This window comes from Pseudophryne corroboree, chromosome 2, assembly GCF_028390025.1.
Source record: "Pseudophryne corroboree isolate aPseCor3 chromosome 2, aPseCor3.hap2, whole genome shotgun sequence".
Classification (NCBI taxonomy): Eukaryota; Metazoa; Chordata; class Amphibia; order Anura; family Myobatrachidae; genus Pseudophryne; species Pseudophryne corroboree.
In genome coordinates this window covers 206,099,154-206,112,016 of record NC_086445.1, presented here as the reverse complement: position 1 = coordinate 206,112,016, position 12,863 = coordinate 206,099,154, and the positions used below count along the sequence as shown (strand labels likewise).

At 45.7% G+C, this 12,863-nt stretch overlaps 1 protein-coding gene across 2 annotated transcripts in view; it reads right to left on the bottom strand.

Moving 5' to 3' along the window:
* The window catches only part of DIP2B (disco interacting protein 2 homolog B), a 372,205-nt gene that overhangs the window by 36,735 nt on the left and 322,607 nt on the right, over positions 1-12,863 (bottom strand). For both annotated transcript variants that reach the window (XM_063952252.1, XM_063952253.1), the window contains exons 27-29: positions 7,039-7,160; positions 6,222-6,333; positions 3,572-3,681 (exon numbers count right to left, since the gene is read on the bottom strand). In XM_063952252.1, the coding sequence (XP_063808322.1) occupies positions 3,572-3,681; positions 6,222-6,333; positions 7,039-7,160 (344 nt within the window). The remainder of the gene's footprint in view (positions 1-3,571; positions 3,682-6,221; positions 6,334-7,038; positions 7,161-12,863) is intronic.

The following is a 12,863-nucleotide window of genomic DNA, read 5'->3' as shown; positions in this document are numbered from 1 at the left end:
GCAGGGAGTGAACACAATTGTGTACCTGGACGATCTTCTGATAAAGGCACCGTCCAGGGAAAGGTTGTTGGACAGCATTGGCCTCACAACCAAACTACTCCTGGATCACGGGTGGATTCTAAATCTTCCGGAAATCTCACTAAGAGCCAACTCGGAGGCTCTCATTTCTGGGAATGATACTGAACACAGAGTCGCAGAAAGTTTTTCTGCCATTGGAAAAGGCATTGGTAATCCAGTCGATGGTTTGGGATGTCCTGAAGCCAATCCGGATATCGGTGCATCTATGCATTCGCCTTCTGGGGAAAATGGTGGCCTCTTACGAGGCTCTTCAGTACAGAAGGTTTCATGCAAGACCCTTCCAGCTCGATCTGTTGGACAAATGGTCCGGATCACATCTTCACAAGCACCAGAGGATCCGTCTGTCGCCAAAGGCCAGGATCTCCCTTCTGTGGTGGCTACAGACTTCTCACCTAATCGAGGGCCGACGGTTGGGATTCAGAATTGGATTCTGTGAAGCATGGTGGTCATTCCGAGTTGATCGCTCGTTGCCGTTTTTCGCAACGGAGCGATAAGGTGGAAAATGCGCATGGTACGCAGCGCGCATGCGCTTAGTAATTTTACACAAAACTTTGGAGATTTACACAAGCTCGAGCAACGTTTTTTCAACGCTCGAGTGATCGTAGTATGATTGACAGGAAGTGGGTGTTTCTGAGTGGAAACTGGCCGTTTTCAGGGAGTGTGCTAAAAAACGCAGGCGTGCCAGGTAAAAACGCAGGAGTGGCTGGAGAAACGGGGGAGTGGCTGGCCGAACGCAGGGCGTGTTTGTGACGTCTAACCAGGAACTAAACGGACCGAGGTGATCGCAATCTAGAAGTAGGTCTGGAGCTACTCAGAAACTGCAAGGAATTATTTAGTAGCAATTCTGCTAATCTTTCGTACGCTATTCTGCTAATCTAAGATACACTCCCAGAGGGCGGTGGCCTAGCGTGTGCAATGCTGCTAAAAGCAGCTAGCGAGCGAACAACTCGGAATGAGGGCCCATATACGCAAGCCTCAGGGGTTGTCACCTAGGGGGTGCAGTTTTAAGGAAGATGGTTAAGTCAGGAAGTCGTCCTTCCAATCAACATTCTGGAACTCAAGGCTATACACAACGCCCTTCTGCAGGTCTCATATCTTCTTCAAGATCGGATCATTCAGGTTCAGTCAGACAATGTCACGACAGTGATGAACATAAACAGACAGGGCGGAACGAAAAGCAGAGCAGCAATGTCAGAGGTATCAAGAATTCTCCTCTGGTCAGAAAAACACACTGTGGCATTGTCGGTGGTCTTCATTCCGGGAGTAGACAACTGAGAAGCAGACTTCCTCAGCAGACACGACCTGCACCCAGGGAAGTGGGGCCTTCGCCCGGAGGTGTTCAGGTGCTTGACACGTCAATGGGGATGTCCACACGTCGACATCAACAAGAAGCTCAAGTGGTATTGTTCCAGGTCGAGAGACCCACAGGCAGTGGTAGTGGACAACCTGACGACTCCTTGGGTCTATCAGATGGCATACGTGTTTCCTCCACTTCCTCTGATCCCAAGAATTCTGAATAGAATAAAAAGGGAAAAGATTAAAGCAATTCTCATTGCTCTGGACTGGCCAAAAAGGGCCTGGTACGCGGACATTCTGGAGATGCTCCTCGAAGATCTGTGCCCTCTTCCTCTTCGCAAGGATCTTCTGCAACAGGGCCCGTTCGTCTATCAAGACTTACCACAGCTACGTTTGACAGCATGGAAGTTGAACGGCTGATTCTAGCCAGGAGAGGCATCCTTTACAAGGTCATCCCGACTATGATCCAAGCCAGGAAGGGGTTAACGTCTAAACATTACCACTGTATTTGGAAGAAATACGTCTCTTGGTGTGAGAGCAGAAAATATTCTGCGGTGGAATTTCATCTGGGACGTTTCCTGCTTTTTCTGCAGTCGGGTGTGGATGTGGGCCTACGTCTGGGCTCCATAAAAGTCCAGATTTCGGCCTTGACCATTTTCTTTCAGGAACAATTGGCTTCTCCCCTTGAGGTCCAGACGTTCTTGAAAGGTGTTCTGCACATCCAACCTCCCTTTGTGCCTCCCACGGCACCTTGGGATCTCAATTTGGTGCTGCAGTTCCTCCAATCGGACTGGTTTGAACCGTTACAGGAGGTAGACGTAAAATATCTTACGTGGAAGACCGTCACACTGTTGGCCTTGGCTTCAGCAAGATGTGTGTCGGAGCTGGGGGCGTTGTCTCATAAGAGCCCCTACTTAATTTTCCATGAGGACAAAGCTGAACTCAGGACTCGTCAGCAATTTCTTCCTAAGGTGGTGTCTGTGTTTCACATCTACCAACCTATTGTGGTTCCGGTTGTTACCGACGCCTCTGTTACTTCAAAGTCTTTGGATGTTGTGAGGGCTTTGAAGGTGATTGTGAAGAGAACAGCTTGTCACAGGAAATCGGACGCGCTGTTTGTTCTTTACGATCCCAATAAGATTGGGTGTCCTGCTTCAAAGCAGTCAATTCGCGTTGGATCAGGCTCACTATCCAGCATGCTTATTCCAGGGCAGGATTGCCGGTTCCTAAATCTGTAAAGGCCCACTCGACTAGGTCGATGGGTTCTTCTTGGGCGGCTGCCCGGGGTGTCTCGGCTTTACTGCTCTACCGAGCAGCTACTTGGTCAGGTCTGAACACGTTTGCAAAGTTCTACAAGTTCGATAGTTTGGCCTCTTAGGACCTTCAGTTTGTTTAATCAGTTCTGCAGGAACCTCAGCACTCTCCCACCTGGTTTGGGAGCTTTGGTACTTCCCCATGGTACTAAATGGATCCACAGTATCCTCTAGGACGTAAGAGAAAATAGGATTTTAATTACCCACCGGTAAAACCTTCTCTCGTAGTCTGTAGAGGATACTGGGCGCCTGCCCGGTGCTTCGTTCTTTCTGCACTGTTACTTGGTTAAGTATTTTTGTTTGGTTCAGCTGTTGCTGTTCCTGTTTCAAGTTTGGTTAGCATGGCTTTCCTCTTGTTTGTGTGTGCTGGTTCGGAATCTCACCACTATCCTTTTATATCCTTCTCTCAAAGTATGTCTGTCTCCTCTGGCACAGTTTCCTAGACTGAGTCTGGCAGGAGGGACATAGAGGGAGCAGCCAGCCCACACTATCAAATTCTTAAAGTGCCCATGGCTCCTAGTGGACCCGTCTATACCCCATGGTACTAAATGGATCCCCAGTATCCTCTATGGACTATGAGAAAAGGATTTAATGTTAGGTAATTAAAATCCTATTTTCAGTTTGGACACACTCCAACCAAATCTAACTCTCTCTGCACATGTTATATCTGCCCCCCCCCCCCTGCAGTGCACATGGTAACAAATGCTAATAAATTTGCGATCAACTCTTGTTTACCCCCTAAGGCCCTTACTTTTTGCTCGGATAGTCCACAACAGGTGAGAAGGGTTGTCACACTCATAATGGGGGGGGGGGGGGGGGGGGGGGGGTAAAAAAAGGATATGAAGTGCATGTAATGTGAGACAGTGGATCCCTTCGACACATACCTTCACACCTGTGAGCATGCCTGTTGTGCTAACACTGAAATCGAGGTAGGCCAGCATTTCAGGTGTAGGTGGTTTATACATCTGAGGTGCCCGCTTTCTGGGCAAATCATCTGAAACCAGAGAAAATGTTTTATACAAGGCAAGCAATTCCAAGGTGGCTTTTAATATCCTTATCATTTACTGTAGGGAATACATTTACGCACTACTGAACAAACATATAGGGGGTAATTCCAAGTTGATCGCAGCAGGATTTTTGATAGCAACTGGGCAAAACCATGTGCACTGCAGGGGAGGCAGATATAACATGTGCAGAAAGAGTTAGATTTGGGTGGGTTATATTGTTTCTGTGCAGGGTAAATACTGGCTGCTTTATTTTTACACTGCAAATTAGATTGCAGATTGAACACACCACACCCAAATCTAACTCTTTCTGCACATGTTATATCTGCCTCCCCTGCAGTGCACATGGTTTTGCCCAGTTGCTATCAAAAATCCTGCTGCGATCAACTTGGAATTACCCCCATAGATTGTAAGCTTGCGAGCAGGGCCTTCCTACCTCTAGGACTCTTTGTTATCACCCAGTTTGTTATTGTTATTTGAAATTGTAAAGCGCAACGGAATTTTCTGCGCTATATAAGAAACTGTTAATAAATAAAATAATAAACATGCACTGCTAGGTGTGAGAAGTGGTTAATGCACTGCAACCTATCATACTATCATACCCTGCTTCTTGGGTGCTCTTCAGACTGTTACTTAATGAAACAATACTTGTAATTTTCAGTCCACTAATGTGCGACTGCTCTCCAGTTCTACGCTAGTATCACAATCCTGTAGTATCCATTACTGCACTATGCAGATAAAGCTTTGTCCCTAGAGTTCTATGCTGAAATCATCCTAGACACCGCTGATTATAAAACATCAGCACATTGCAGAGTTTCCATCCCTGAAACTCCCGGCACAAATGACCCAACAACTGCCCATCTTTCAGCGTCACTGACCTCTACTTTTGTAATCAAGCTAGCCATAATTATAGGCAGCCATTCCAATCAATCATTTTATGTATGATCGTAACTATGCTGGGATATGTTTGCTGACTTAATGTATGGGCCACACCTGTGCAGAAGCCACTGGCATATCTAGAATGGGTGCAATACGTGCAGTGCACACGGACCTCTGGGTCCAGAGGGGCCTACACTGCACACCCTGCAACTAAAACTCAGAGTCAGAGGGGGGTGCTAGAGTGGATGCTGAGGGGGGTGCTAGTCAGGGCGGAGACTGCACACGGGCACCATTCTCTCCTAATACGCCTCTGGCAGAAGATCTAGCTTTCAATATGCTTATTGTCCCTCATTTACCTATGTGATTACATCTTTGCCCAATACCTATACGTTTATACACATTTATGTCATATTATACTGAAAGTTTTGATAGTTATATATTGTTTGTTGGTTATTATATCCTGATGTAATTATTTTGTATTCGGTTATCTATACATTATGTTTAGTAGTTGACAAACCAAATACAAATTCTGTCAATAACAGTGTGTCGAAGTCAAAAATCTTACATAGAGAGAACATACAGACTCCACACATTATGAGTCGCTATACTTGCAAATACGCACAGCAATATATGGTAACATACGCATTTACACAGACATGCCACAAAGATATATTCAACACATATTTCATACAGCACATAAATTGAACTTATCAAGCGCCAAACATCATAATGTTTTAAATTATATAATGGAATATAACATCATGTATGTGTATTATTGGAACGAAGCAAGATGGACATGTCGTGTTTGGTATCAAAGCAACCAGATTAATGTGTATATCAATTTGATGCCTGTTATTAATTGTAGCACATTGCTATTAGTAGATATGATCGAATGTAGGAATCTAAAGCCACAATTCTGATGAGAACAATGGACATTCCATGCATGTGATGGACAGGAAACTCAGGCCAGCCCTTTTGATGTCTTCAAGGCTTGCATATGAACTGACCAATGACTCATCATGAATGAGAAAGTTCCCTCCCCTAGACTAGACACAAGAGATCTGTGCACGCCCCCAACTCTCAGTGTATTGCTGAAGAGACACACAGAAGCGTGCTTTTTCCCCTGGGTCCTGAACGAGATGGGTTTCTGACGATACTCTGCCCCTTTGAGCATCGAGGGGGAACGTAGTGAGCATTGAGGGAAATGGTAATTGTATCGCTGGCCTGTAACTGTATGGATTCCTGCTTCCTGTGTAAATTGTAACCATGTAACTATATATATATATATATATATATATATATATATATATATATATATATATATACACATACTGTACATTGTGATATATTGAATACATATCCTTTTAATAACAAATATATACATCAATGAGCTTTGGAACTCAGATAATGTGTGGGTGTATTGTTTTCTCTTATGGGATGCAGTGTTTTGCGATGTATAGCGCACATTCATAGCACATGGTAATAAGATGCGCAGGCGTCCACAGTATATATTAGTGCGGGCATTTTAAATATTTGTTAGAAAGCAATTTGGTATTTACAAGTGACACCAGCATCAAATAATCTGTTATACGGCAACAGATAAAGTATTATTATTTTCTAGCAGAACGTCTGAATGACAACGAGTACTTACCTGTGTCTATGATGGTTGGCCATGTTTTCACATCCACCGCTGTTACAGCTTCTTTGGACTTTAGCAATTTCAGTAAGATTTGTGTTGTGAGAATGCAGGCGGCTTTACTAACCTATAACAAGCGACAGATGTTAGTAACACCACCAATAGCACTCAGTGGGCAATATAACACCATTACCGATTCTTACAAAAGCAGGTAAAAGGAGTTATGTAATGACGCCCAAGATCACTGGAGCTGCTGGCCTATCTTGGACGTTTTTATAAAGGGGCAATCACTTATATGCCTTGTAAGTGATTGCCCCTTTAAAAAAGTCAGATCTGCCAGCATCTCGCAGCTCTGGCAAACTCGGGCATCATTACATCTGGCCCAATAGGTTTATCTATGCATCCAAGTGCAAAACCTCATACTATAGTGATGCCCCTGGCCCCTAGTCGCCTGAACCAGTACTCTCATGAGATCGGGGCCATACAAAATAGCCGCCTGCACTGTGCTGTGATAATCGCTGTGCTATGAGGCCTACTTTCTGTAGGGTAAGGAGAAAACCTCTGCGTCAGTAGAGTGGATCTTACACAATACTATGACGACGGGACAGGTTTCACGTATGAGGTGCACTTAACTTTTGTGTAGACAAAAATATTTAGATAAAAAGGCACACTGGAAAAATACGGCATTTAATAAACTATTTTTGAAAGACATAATTTGGGGTTCACTCCCAACATAGATATAACTCCAGCTGAAGTTTTATTACAGTTAAAAGTACAATCTTTCAAATTATTACAGAGATCAAGGGCTCAAATACAATCACAAATGACTTACATCTACAATCATTCGTACTGTAGGTAATGTGGCTGAGAGGTTCTGAGCGTGAGGAGGTCGGACAGTTACGGGAATACAGCCAGCATACAAACACCCATAAAATGCAGCAATCAACTCAATACCTGCATAGAAAAGACCAATGTAATACATTACTATTAAATCAGATGCTTACACGGCAGGTGAAAAATAAAATCATATAAAACGTACATATAAATGTTACAAAGTAGATAATGTATTCTAAGGTCCGGATCCAAAAATGAAGGGAAAATCTTGTATCTTGCGCTATCATTTTAAGAGGGCATGAAAAGCATGTTCTCAATGCTTCCCTGCAGCAAGGGTTGCTAGTATGTACTGAGCAGGCCCTCCAACACAAGCGTTACATTGTACCAATCGTTAATCCTCATGAATACTGCAGAGAACGTTACAATTTGTGCAGAGAACCCTTTATCTGGCCTTAAGAATGGACGCTAAAAAGCGGATTCCAATATGTCCTTACTTTTGGATGTCTTATTTGTAAATTTTTAAGAAAATGTGTTCAATCTTTATGCTGTAAGTATGTAGCAGAAGGTCACATTTAAACCCACATTCACTTTTCTCGAAATAGACATTTCTTGAGTCTGTCGTTTTGGCAAGTAGTCAGTTTATTAGTCACTAGTATTTCTGGGCTTGTGGGCCATACTTTTAATAATTTGCTTATAGGATTGATTTCATCCAGATGTGTCCTCACAAAGCAATGCGGGATTCTAATCCCTGCATGGCGTACCATAGCAGGTGCATGCGTACGCATGCTCCCGCTACTCACTGGGGGAAATAGACACTGTGCGGTCGCAGGCAGCGGGGGAGTGAAGCTCCCACTACCCGCTGCAATAGGGGGAGGCGGCGGCGGCTCTCATTAGGAACGGGTAGTAGGGAGCTGTGCTCCCGCAGACCATTATTAGAAGCAGTGTTTCACCGATAGTAGCTAAACAGTAGAGTGCGTCCACCACGCTGTGCCACAACGCACGCTAAGAAGCATTTTATGGCAAAGATGTGTGAGTACATCTGTACAGTGGATTTAAAGTATGCAATACCCTAACTGAATGTGCACAATTTAAGGATGCAAAGATCTTATAATCAAGTTCAATCATGTCAAAACTTTTTTTTAGATTTAATGTGATCTTACAACCAAGATCAAAAGTCTTCACACCCATATTAATACTTTAATTATATCCACTGTATCTAGTTATTATGATTTGACCAGATAGAAAATAAATGCCACAATGGCCAATCCCTAAACAGTGATACTGAAGTAAAACAAAGAAAACATTTTGCAGTGTACTGATGGGCTCTAATGCCTATGGTTATAGTGTTATGCACACCAGTGCCTGCAGGAATGTACTGGTGTCTGAACTGATAGGGATGCAAAACAAATGAAATCACAGACAGACTGGGGAATGTGACATTACGTACACAGAAGGTGATAGGGTAACAAAATAAACACAAAGTGAACAGAGAAGCCCAGAGGCTAAGAAACTGGGTGTCTCCCTATTATTAGGAATGCTCAGATGAAAAAAGCAAGATGTTGTGTTTTAATACGTAGAGAACCCGAAATGCTGTTGCTAAGGGCAACAGCAAAACCCTAAAGGGTTACCAACGGGTGTGGCAGTAAACTCCTTGGTCAGAGATGGAATGATAGACACAAGGAGAGTCTCCACAATCCTAATCATCACTTGCAGGGCACAGGTTCAGCCTACTGCCACTAAACTGAATACCTGAACACCTTGCACAGTGAGACAGGATTTAGGCAGGCAGTCTGAGAATACAGCCGCAAACCTGCTAAGTTCACAGAGTAGCAAAAGAACCCCAGCAGGTTAAACGACTGACTCCAGTCTTACTGCTAGGTCTGGATTGGCAGAGTGTAGTACCAAATCCCCAGGCCTATTTGCAGTAAGCAACAACAAATACAAAGCTACACAGTACTGGCTAACTTTCAGGAACTGACTAACCAACAAAGATTCAGCAGCATCTGCTTAACCTGAGAAGAGCCCTTATAAAGCAGGTGCTGTCCACGCCCCACTCAGACCTCACAGACTGTGAGCACAAAAACCAGCACCGGATCCCCTGCCGTGCACAAAGCCTGTAACCACTGCACAGCAAAAGACCCGAACCGGAGTATCAGCTGCGCTCAGGTTACTCCGCTAGCACTTGTCTCCCGGTTGCCATGACGACGTGGCAGCACAGGGCAGGAGACCCTAACAGTACCCCCCCTCTGACGAGGGGTCAAAGAACCCCTACCACCGGGTTTATCAGGGAACTGCGAGAAGAAAGAGCGTATCAGTCTGGGGGCATGAAGATCACAACTGCGCACCCACGACCGCTCCTCCGGGCCATACCCCTTCCAGTGCACCAAAAATGACAGCCGACCCCGAACCATCTTGGAGTCAAGAATCCTTTCAACAACAAACTCCTTCTGGCCACGTATCAGAAGAGGAGAAGGTCTTCCACTGGAAGAAGGATTACTAATCGCCCGTTTTAAAAGGGAACAATGAAATGTTTTATTGATACGCAAAGAACGGGGCAGGTCTAACTGAAATGCCACCGGATTGATTACCCTGGTGATCTTATAAGGGCCGATGAACCGGGGGCCTAACTTATGAGATGGCTGTCTCAACTTCAAATTCTTGGTAGACAACCAGACGAAGTCTCCTAATTTGAAGCTGCAGGGTCTTTTCCGCTTATCAAAAACCCTTTTGGTCACTAATGACACAGACACAAGGGCTTTCTTCACTTTCCTCCAAATACCTCTAAGGACAGAAACCACAGAGGAACCACTAGGCGTGGAGTCCAGGGGGTCAAAAGAATTGGCCTTAGGATGATGCCCATACACACAAAGGAAGGGAGAGATCCCTGTAGCAGAGTGAGCCGCGTTGTTATAGGCAAACTCCGCCATGGACAGATGAGCAACCCAGTCAGTCTGACACTTGGAGACATAACACCTGAGGAACTGCTCCAAGGACTGGTTCACCCTTTCAGTCTGCCCATTAGACTGCGGATGGTAGCCTGACGACAAGCTGACAGAAATCTGGAGATCGGAACAAAATGCCCTCCAGAATTTGGCCACAAACTGGGATCCGCGGTCAGAGACCACATCAAGTGGCAACCCGTGGAGACGCACAACATGCAGCATAAATAATTCAGACAGGCGTCTGGCCGATGGCAGCCCAACCAGTGGAACTAAGTGCGCCATCTTCGAAAACCTGTCAACGACAACCCAGATGGCTGTCATCCCCGAGGATTTGGGCAAGTCCACCACAAAATCCATTGAAATGTGGGTCCATGGCTTAGATGGGATAGAGAGTGGATGTAATGGGCCAACAGGAACCCCTCTAGGAGTCTTATTTCGGGCACAGATGTCACATGCCCGAACCCACTGATCCACATCCTTAGCCACCGAGGGCCACCACACCGCCCTAGATAGCAACTCCCGAGTTCTGGCAATACCCGGGTGACCTGCCGACTTCTTGGCATGGAATTCCAGGAACACTCGCTGTCTTAACCTAGGAGGCACAAACAAAAGACCTACCAGAAGGTCTGGAGGAGCCTGCTCCTGTGCTCTAAGGACTAATGACAAGAGGTCCTGGGTAATGCCCACTTTAATACATAATGGGGACACAATGGGCAACGGCTCCTCGGTGGTCTCCTGGATTGGAGCAAAACTCCGCGAGAGCGCATCAGCCTTGATGTTTTTTGACCCAGGGCGATATGTTATCAAAAAATTAAAGCGAGCAAAAAACAAAGCCCATCGTGCCTGCCTGGCATTGATACGCTTCGCTGACTCTAAATATGCCAGATTCTTATGGTCGGTGAGAATTGAGACCACAAACTTAGCCCCCTCAAGCCAGTGTCTCCACTCCTCGAGTGCATCCTTAATAGCCAACAATTCCCGGTTACCCACGTCATAATTCATCTCGGCAGGCGAAAATTTACGGGAAAAGTAAGCACAGGGATGAAGGCGATTATCAGACACTCCCATCTGAGAGAGCACTGCCCCAATACCCATCTCAGAGGCATCCACCTCCACCACAAAAGGACGCTCTGGATCTGGGTGTCGCAGCACCTTGGCCGAGACAAATGCCCTTTTGTGACGGGCAAAAGCCGCTTTAGCCTCACAAGACCAGTGAGCAACATCCGCCCCTTTCTTAGTGAGTGCCACCAAGGGCGCCACTATAGACGAAAATCCAGCGATAAATCGTCTATAAAAATTTGCAAAGCCCAGGAAACGCTGAAGCGCCTTCAAACTAGTGGGCTGCACCCAATCCAGGACTGCCTGTACCTTAGAACCCTCCATTTGGAAACCTTCTGGGGAGATAATATATCCTAGAAATGCGATTTGCTGAACTTCAAATTCGCACTTCTCCAGCTTCGCCCCGAGCCGGTGGTCTCTGAGTTTCTGGAGGACTAAGCGTACATGCTTCCGATGTTCCTCCAGGGAATGGGAGAAGATTAGGATGTCATCTAAGTATACAACTAAGAATCTATCCAAATATTCCCTGAGTACATCGTTCATGAAATCCTGGAAGACTGCCGGGGCATTACAGAGCCCAAAAGGCATCACCAAATATTCATAATGCCCTGAGTGGGTATTAAAGGCAGTCTTCCATTCATCCCCCTCTCTTATTCGGATTAGATTGTACGCCCCGCGTAGGTCAATCTTAGAAAAAATGGTGGCAGTACGAAGCTGGTCAAACAAGACCGAAATGAGAGGCAGTGGGTATGAGTTTTTAATCGTGATACGGTTCAATTCCCTGAAGTCGATGCAGGGTCGCAACGAACCGTCCTTTTTACCCACAAAGAAGAACCCCGACCCAACTGGAGACTGTGAAGGTCTGATAAATCCCTTAGCCAAGTTCTCCTGAATGTACTCTGCCATAGCCCGAGTCTCAGGACGTGACAGGGAGTAACCTGCTCTTGGGAAGCTTAGCATTTGGCAACAAATCAATGGCACAGTCATAGGGGCGATGGGGAGGTAGTACCTCTGCAATTTTTTTGGAGAACACGTCCGCAAAATCTGCATAACACCCTGGCAATCCTGGCAAACTTAGCTGCGAGAGCCTGACTGGAAGGCTCAAGCAACTCCTGAAACAATCAGTACCCCAACTAAGAATCTCCCCAGAGACCCAGTCAAATTGAGGATTGTGGGCCCTTAACCAGGGTAACCCCAACACCAATGGGGCAAAAGTACAGACAGTCACATAAAAGGACAATTTTTCAGAGTGTGTGGCTCCAATAAACAAAGAAATCTGGCTAGTGCAAGAGGTAATTTTACCTTGGGATAATGGTTCCCCGTTTAACCCACAAATCTCAATTTCCGATGCCAAGGGTACTAAGGGAACAGAGTGTTTCAGGGCGAATTGGCGGTCCATAAAAACCCCGTCGGCCCCACTGTCCACAAAGGCCTCAGTCTTGACAGTTTGACCGAGGATCTTCAAGGTCACCGGAATGATAAAAGTCTTCTTGGGAAATTCTGACTTCTGGCCTGACAGGATATTTCCCATCACCCTCAGGCCCTGAAGTTTTCCGGCTTTTCTGGGCATGATACTACCACATGACCTTTATTCCCACAGTACAAACACAACCCCTGCTGTCTCCTCCGCGTCTTCTCACGCGAGGAGAGGCGGGTAGCCCCAATCTGCATAGGCTCCTCGGAAAATTCCTCAGAGTCTGAGGTTCCCTTGGGAAAGAAGGAAACCTCGGTCTCCCTTTCAAGCCTACGCTCTCTCAGCCGCCTATCCACCCGGATGGATAACTGCATGAGCTGATCCAAACTATCAGGCAAGGGATATTGT